Raw genomic sequence first — 8,411 nt, 5'->3', positions numbered from 1 at the left:
TGATTACACTTATGGTTTATTCATTGCTGAAATATAATCAACTACTGACTTCTCAGTAAATAATGTGATAGAAATCTACTAAAACTATCATTTTTCTTTAGAAGAAAAAAACAAGGCTTGACAGGGGTATGAACATTTCATATGTGAATAAAGTGACAAGATTTACTTAAAACTTATTTTTCTTTAGAAGAAAAAAAAAACAAGGCTTGACAGTAAGAATATGATTGCAACTCAGCAAAAAGTAAAAGGTAGAAGGGGTTAAGTATAAGATTGGCATGAAGACTGATTGGGTTACACACATAAATACATGGAATATTACATTTGTTTCTATTATGATAGGTCCTTGTCTTTAACACACCGTGAAGTACTGTAGAAATAATCACTGCTAAAAAGAGCATACAAATAACATGAGATAAACATGTGTTACAGTCCACTTGTTTAACCTGTTTTCAATCTCTTGGTATAAAAGCTAGGAATATCTGAAATAAATGAAGTAAAGTGAACATACTAAGCAAGGCTTTTTGTAAGTTTCTTCATTTTGGCAGGAGAGGGATCCTTGTAATGCTAATTACCAGCAACTTTGACATTTTATCTATGTGATTAAATCACTAGGGAATATTGAGCAACTTTCAAATCAAGTTAAACACTACAAACTTCTGGGGATATACTGAATAAACCATCACATACTGTAGGAGTGATTTCACAACCTCAGCAAAAAACTTGACCAGAGAACAAACATGCACTGACAAACTATCAACAAAGGTCTTTGTCCCCATGTCCCTACTCCTAATAAATGCACTTTACATTTTAAAAAAATCCTCAGAGCCTCTAAGTGAACAACAACAAGACAAAGTACACGGCAGAGACGTTTATCATACAGCAAGAGGTGTAGCAGGGATTCTAGTTATGGGGAAGAGAGATACATTAGCAGGTCATTTCACCTAAACTTGTCTAGTAACTGCACAGTGTCAGCCAAGCAGTGTCAATGCACTTAAGGGGTTAATGAACCTATGGAAACAGTCACGTCTTTGAAAACACCTTCCAATATAATCTGGAAGAATTTCTGGTGATATTTTATAGGATGCTCTACAGTAGTTGTTAACACACTCATTCTAATAGTCAGCAGAGTAGATGTCAACATGAGACATGAGGCAAATTCTCCTAAAAGGCAGCGTGCCTTTTCAAGTCCCTTTTTTCTCACCTTCCCATTTTAGAACTGAAATATCCCTCTTGTATGCCACTCTTTTTTAGATACCAGGATGCTCAGTATCTGTATGGTCCCTGTAGGTATGGCATCTCCCCCTGACCCTCTTGGGTCTGTCCTTCTCCTGGTCTCTTTGAAAGCTTCAGCCTGTTAGCATCTCCACGCTGCAGTCCTTTAGCCCTGCGGCGGCAGGACACCTTGTGCCTGTGGAGAAGTGTTGCATTCCAGAAGCGAGTGGAGCAGCGTCGGCAGGAGAAAGTCCCTCTGGCACGATGGGAAGCCCGATGGATGAAGGCTGCCAAAGGCCTGTGAGACTGCTTCCCACATACACTGCACCTTAGTCGCTCCTGAGTGGTCGAGGCTTTCTGTGGGTGTTTTACTGCCATGTGGACTAGCAGTCCCGCTTTACGGGAAAACACAGAATTGGGGCATATAGGACAGCCAAAACGCTTCACAGGGACTTTAAGAGACGACAGGATCTGCACCTTCATTCCCCCAGTGTTGACAAGCTTATACCCTCCACCACCTGATCCTTCTCCTCGCCTAATTGTCAAACGAAGAGAGCCTTGTTTTTTATTCAACTGCCCTCTTATTGTACAACTTATCTTTTTCTTCCTTTTGCTTCCATCGAATCTGACTAAATCTTGGGATTCCCATTTATTTTCCCTCCAATCTCTCCTGTTGGACTTTTTTTTTTTCTTCTTGTGTCGTCTCATGTCATCGTGTGACAACTGGATGCTGCAGTCAAGGTGTTGGTGGGACTGGGTACCTGACTGATGATGAGGATGATGGTGGGAGTGATGGTGATGATGATGCAGATGATGATGTTCAGTGGAGGGCAGTTCCGTGAGGGGCTGGAACGGGGCTGTGGTGTGAAGCGTACGGCTACGGGATCCAGCTGGATATATGTGCTCTCCTTTCACCCCGGCTGGGGAATGGGGGTGCTGGGGGGCCATGATTGTTGAGTTTGGAGGCAGAGGCTGCGAGTAAGATGGAGCATTAGAGGCTGCAGAATGGGCTGCATCGTAAAAGAGGGGAGAGTAACCAGCTGGTGGTTGCGGGGGTGCTTGTTGGTGGCTATGAGTGACAACACTAAGACTCTGCCCTCCATGGCCTTCTGTGGAAGGAGCCATCTGTAGCAGGGCATTGGTGGCAGCCTCGCTCTCTGATGTTGACTGATTAACATCACTTCCACCTCTGTTGTCTCCAGACCCACTGCTGCCTTCTTGCGGGTTAGACGGTTCACTGCGGGTCATCCCATGCTGCGACTGCCTATGTCGAGTGAGGCTGTTAGAGTAAGCAAATGCTTTGCCACATACCTCACAGCAGAAGAGCTTTTCACCCCCACCTTCGTGAACCGTCTGGTGATGGGCAGTCAGGTGGAAGTGATGGCGGAAAGACTTCCAACATATAGCACAGGTGTAGAGTCGAGGTGGAGGCGGGGGCTGTGGTTGGGGCGGGGGTGGAGGTTGAGGCTGGGGGTTGGTGTCTTGAGGCTTGACGTCTTGAGAGTAGTAATAGGAGGAGGTGCTTGGTGCTTGGTTCTGGCTCCTGTCTTGGGCCACGCTACATTGAGGGTTTGGGTTAAAGCTGTTAAGGTTCTCCGCAGCTGGTGTTGTGGGCACCTCTTCCAGCTCCCCTTTCTGGTGGAGTTTGCTGTGCCTCCTGAGGCTCTGGGAGTAACCAAACTCTTTCCCACAGATGCTGCATTTGTAATTCTTTGCCCCAGAGTGGACTGTTTGATGCTTGCTGAGGTGAAAAGCTTCTCTAAAATACTTTCCACACACAGTGCAGTGGTGGGGCTTCTCTCCAGTATGGATGCGGTCATGCCTGCGCAGGGTCTCGCGACGTGCAAATCCCTTACCGCAGACACTACAGAGGTGAGTGCGTGGGAGCCCACTGGGCCCCATTCTGGGGGTGTATTGCCTACGTTTTGGGGGCTGTCCACCAGGTGCAGGATCTTTCTTAGCTCTGGGTTTGCGGGGACGTTTTGGTTTGGCAGTAGGATTCTGTGGATTGCTGCTCATGGCCTCCTGGCTACCAACACCTCTGAAATTCTTATCCATACCAGATGTTGATGAGGGTGAGCCAAGAGGACCTAAACCAAGACCACCTAGTAGACCTCCTATGATGTCTCCCCTATCATCCCCTCTATTTCCACTGTTACTAGCTGCTGTTATAGCGGAGATTGCATTATTGACAGAGCTAGTGACATCATCCTCTGAGTCATCCAGTAGAGAAGAAAGGGGCAGGTGGGGCTGTTGCTGCGGATGGTGGTGCTGGCTGTGGCTCTGTGAGTGTGGATGCAGTGTTGGGGCCAGGGGTGCCTTTCTCAGAGCTGGGCCCGCCATCCCACTTCCACAGGGGGAGGCACCAGAGTAGCATGGAGATGGATTACCTTGAGAACGGTGGTCATCATGGTAGCCTGTGTAACGATTCCGAGAGTAGTCAGTGGGGTATTTACCATCTGTTCTGTCCCTGTCATTTGAATTCCCTCCCCTTCCAGACTGAAACAGACCATCACATCCTAAACCTGATTTTGGTTCTCCTTCCCCCACAATGATTACACCATCTTCTTCCTCAGTTTTCCCATAAATAACCCCTCTATTGCTCTGATAAGTTCCCCCTCCTCCGTTACCTCCTCCACCCCCTCCCCCGACTCTGTCCTCACCATCAGCTCCTGTCTTGCCGCCCCTTTGTTTGGGTCCCCTACCTGGCTTGCCGCAGGTGCCTGAGGCAGCATGGTTGAGTAGAGAGGTGCTCTCACGGAAGGCACGACCACAGGCGGGACATCGGAATGGCTTTTCCTCATGTATCTTCTCATGGCGTGTCAGTGACTCTCTACGATTAAAAGCCCGAGAGCAGGTGGAGCAGCCATATGGGCGGGCTGAAGAGTGTATAACACCATGTTGCAGGAGGTGCCCTTTTTTCTTAAAGCCTTTGCCACATTCAGGGCAATGAAATATTTTGTCTGGGCTAGGACAAGAATTGGATGAGGGCTGGGGAGTTTCTTGGGTCGAATGGGGAAGGCTTGGGTCAGACTGTGTTTTAATATGAACAGGGTTAGGGCCAGTAGTGCTAGAATTGCTAGTACCTGCTGTGGTTGGCTCATGCATGCGCAAATGCCTGCGAAGGCTTGAAAGGTGAGGGAAGCTTTTGCCACAATCTCCGCAGCTATAAACGGGCTCTGAATCAGACTCTGTGGGGTTCGGTTGCATTGAGCTCTGGTTATCAGATTTAGAAAGGTGAGAATCATTAGTAACCAGTACTGAGGCAGCAGTGGAAGAGGGAGCAGAGGAGGAGGAGGAAGAAACTACTGATGAGGATGAAGATGATGAGGCAAGAAGGGATGATGGGTCTCCCCCCATATTTGACATACCAACCCCACTCCCAATTAAAGCTGGGGGCTGACCATGACTAAGCCCTCCACCATTACTAGTAGTGCTGGGATTACCGGTGTGGCTGCTGTGACCATGGCTGCTGCTGCTATTACTAGCGCTTTCTGATTTTCTCTGTGGCAAATAGCCCGCCATAGCTTTCTTCCTCCTACTGCTACTGCTACCACTACTACTACTCCCCCCCCCACTGCTTTCCCCTTTGCCATCATCCTTAGATAAAGATAAATGAAGTGGCAAGGGGAGGGGCAAACCTGCTTCCTGCTGCATCAGAGAGGCTATCTGATTTGATGAGAGTACAGGGATGCCCTGGAAGTCAAAGCCACTTAGTGATGAGGGCTGGGAGACTGGGTGGAGCGGGTGGTGAGGATGAGAATGAGAGTGAGGATGAGATAGGGTGTGAGGTGGAAGCTGTTGCTGCTGGGGAGGCTGCTGCGGACCCTGCTGTGACTGGGGAGTGGAGTGGCCATGTGAGTGCGAAGAATGCAAAGCAGGAGGTGGTGCAAGACTAGTACTAGGCTCCCCACCTGTCTGACTTAAACCAATCCCTAAATGGTTATGGGTTCCCTGTTGAACAAGAAATTGCTCTAAACTAGCATTAGCAGGCACCCCAGAAAGGAAATACTGATTAGCAGCTAACATGCAACTAAATTGTTGGTGAAGACTCCGTGCATCAGACTGGGCCCCAACCAACTGGTGTCCCAATGTGCTGACTGCACTGCTGCTAGGAGGGTTATTAGAGGTGGCCACAGAGGTTGAAGGGGAAGGAGAGGAAGAGGAGGGACCAGATGATGCTTGGGGGACAGAGAGGCCGGGATGCAGAGGAGGAGGGGGTGGAGGTGCTGATGTTACTAATCCTCCTAATCCCCCAGCACTCCCACTACTGCTACTTCCCCCAGCAAAGTGCTCAAAACGGCCTACACCTGGATGTAACTGCTCCTGTGCTAGTGCTGCCTCAGACGGGTGGAAAGAGCGCAGGAACTGTGGGTAGCCTGAAGAATGGCTTGAGCTGCTGCTGCTCATCTTGCTTGACTTTGAACGAGAGCTCTGAGATGAGGAAGGCTGTTGTTGTAAAGGTGGGGGAGGAGGGGCACTCATCTTGGCAAAAATGGAGGCAGAATCAGAAAAGGCGTTACCTCTAGACCCCTGCAGGGGGCCCAAGCCAAGTCCAGACAGAAGAGCTCCAGAAGACTCAGCCTGCTGCTGCTGCTGCTGCTGGAGTTGATGCTGGTGAAGTTGCACTTGCTGTTGATGCTGTAGTTGTCGATCTAAACCAAGGCCTTTAAACTGGTGGGCCTGGTGCCCACTTAACATCTCTATAATGTCCAGATTGTATTTTCCAAATTGGAACATTTCCCACTCACTGGCGCATGGGGGTGCAGGTGCCAAACCTTCAGCGCTAGGAGAGGCAACAATGATCCCACCACTGACTAGTGAAGGACAAACTTTACCCTAAGGGTGAGGTTATGATACTTATTTCTTTCCACAATTACTAGAATGTCTTAAATCTAAAGTTCGTCTCTCCAGATTGTTTACTTCTGGTGCTGCTACTCCCTGTTGATCATCCGCTGCCCACACTCTACTTCCAAAATGAGTGGGGTAGCCAGGAAGATGAGTTTATGATCAAAGGGTAAGATGTCTTTTTAACAGGTAGATGAGTTCCACCTAATTTCAAAATTGCTTAGAATAGTTTTTTATTGAGAAGCAGTTCAAATGACTTCTTCTTGTTTCCTTTGAGAGTTACTGCGTTGACACTTTCCTTCATCTAAGCAAGATTCCTCATCCGTGTTCGTCGAGAAGTCCCTATAGCTGAAAAAACAAAATTCAAAAAGGGGTGAAAGTCATAGAAGGGAACAGGACTATAATCTTGAGTACAATTTCACTTACAGACGCTTAATAATAGGCCTCTAACTTATAACAAGGCGACACATCCATTAAAGTGAATCTAACAGACAGAAACCAATGTCTGTACTGTAACACTACAAAAGACAGAGATTTATCTCCATGACCCACATTAAGTGAAACGATAACTTAAATTCATTTAGTATTGTAATTCCGAATCTCTATACTTAGGTAAGTGGAGAGAGAGTACCAGCTTAATACTTTGACACTGGGTTTAAGCTGCCCTTTTGGATTTGATTTATTCACACCTGATAAATTCATTTTCAGTTATTGCTAGTTTCTTATTTATGCTGCAATTTGCTTATCAAAGGTTTCTTTTTATTGTGAGTCTACTCCACCAGTTTAAGTTAGAAATGTGACCAATATACACATCAAGTTCTAGTCTTATGTCAGGTGAATAAATACAATTCTCAACTATTTAAGGTGTCTCTTTCCAGATAATTCTACTTTTGCAGCCGCTTTCAAAAAACTAATAAACATTTGCAATCTCTTATATTTTGTCATAACTTACCATGATGTGGTTCTGCTGGATTGCAGCACAACCAGTATTGTTACATGAATGCCAATTCTTTATATCATATGTTCATATTCAAACATTCCAACATTCTTACTGTCTATACATATAGGTGTTCAAAATAAGCCTCTGCCTTAAAGACGAGTTAATGGTGAAAGGAGGCATGAAGTTGCTTATTTAATAAAGCTACTTTAGAGATAATAACCCAATCTATTATAATATTATACACCAGCTTACCTACCCTTTAACACTTATATGCTGTCCTTTCAGATGAGGTATACAGTATAAATACAGGATATGTGGCTAGTTCTGTAAGTACCACATGTTTATTGAGGAAGAGGTACAGACAGAATACAGAGTGGTGTGTCGTCATTGCATGAAAAACCCCATTAGGTAGCAGGTTCCTCACTTTTGGTTAAATTCAGGTGTGCATGTGTAACAATTCATTTGGATTTTACCCGTACTACTTACACTGGTGGCATCTCCGCTACATTTTATCACTTGTGCTGTCACAATTCTGCAAATTATGGCTTTTAATTATTACCACAAGGAATTTGGTCAACATAAAATCCAAAATCACATAGGAAAAAATAAAACAATGCATTTCACAACTTACCGGCAGTCATTAAAATGAGGTGATAATAAAGATTCATCAGATATCAGATAATGTGCATTCAGTTTAAGATGTTATTCAGTCTCAGGAGCCCTTGTTAAGTCATATTTCTGCATACCTTAAATTGATGAATATCACTGGGACACAGTCCCTTATCCAGGTTTTCCTTTTCAACATGAAACTATTCATTAGTCATCAGAGAGCACACTAAATGTTTTTGAATGTAGGTCAACCTGTCCTGCAAAAAAATGTTAATTAATTTCTTTTGATCCTCATTTAGCACTTAGGTGAGCACCTTTTCCAGCCCCAAAGTTCACAATACTTGCACAAACATTTTTTTTTTTTTTACCATTTTCTGTTTTTTTAGTTGTTTATTACCAGACCAGTCACAAACACAAAATAACACGTTAGTAACATTAAGTAGCAATAAACTTCTGTCGGTTTCATTCTAAGCCTAAAACCAGTCCACATAATTTAAAAATATAGTATATGGGATTGTCTTTCCTATCATAAATGTTCTCAAAGGAATACTAGTGGTGGTCAACAACCTGAGTAGGAATAATGGGTGTAATTATACAGTATCAGGTGCTGCATAGCACCACAGGGTAGGACAAGAGGATGACCAACCTGTAGATATCAAGTTCATACTGCACATATTACATATTAGTTAGAATTCATCCAGTACACTGATTCATTATTATTTATGTCTGTGGCACTTTACTACTGTTTCTGGTTGGTCTGGAGTTCACTGCTTTTTGTTGTACTTGCACTCACTATGTGCAG

At 45.0% G+C, this 8,411-nt stretch overlaps 1 protein-coding gene across 4 annotated transcripts in view; it reads right to left on the bottom strand.

The window, feature by feature from the left end:
• Positions 1 to 8,411, bottom strand: part of si:dkeyp-69b9.6 (zinc finger protein 865) — a 9,652-nt gene continuing 1,241 nt past the window's right edge. For 2 of the 4 annotated variants that reach the window (XM_035672568.1, XM_035672567.1), the window contains exon 3: positions 1 to 6,408. In XM_035672568.1, coding sequence (XP_035528461.1) covers positions 1,264 to 5,952 — 4,689 coding nt within the window. In that variant the 5' untranslated portion in view covers positions 5,953 to 6,408 and the 3' untranslated portion in view covers positions 1 to 1,263. The remainder of the gene's footprint in view (positions 6,409 to 8,411) is intronic. The other 2 variants (XM_035672569.1, XM_035672570.1) reach the window with 2 other exon arrangements.

The sequence above is a fragment of the Morone saxatilis genome, unplaced genomic scaffold, assembly GCF_004916995.1.
Source record: "Morone saxatilis isolate NCDOM2014 unplaced genomic scaffold, NCSU_SB_2.0 Contig24, whole genome shotgun sequence".
In the NCBI taxonomy this organism is placed as follows: Eukaryota; Metazoa; Chordata; class Actinopteri; family Moronidae; genus Morone; species Morone saxatilis.
The sequence above is the reverse complement of the archived record's forward strand: the minus strand, read 5'-3'. Positions and strand labels throughout refer to the sequence as shown.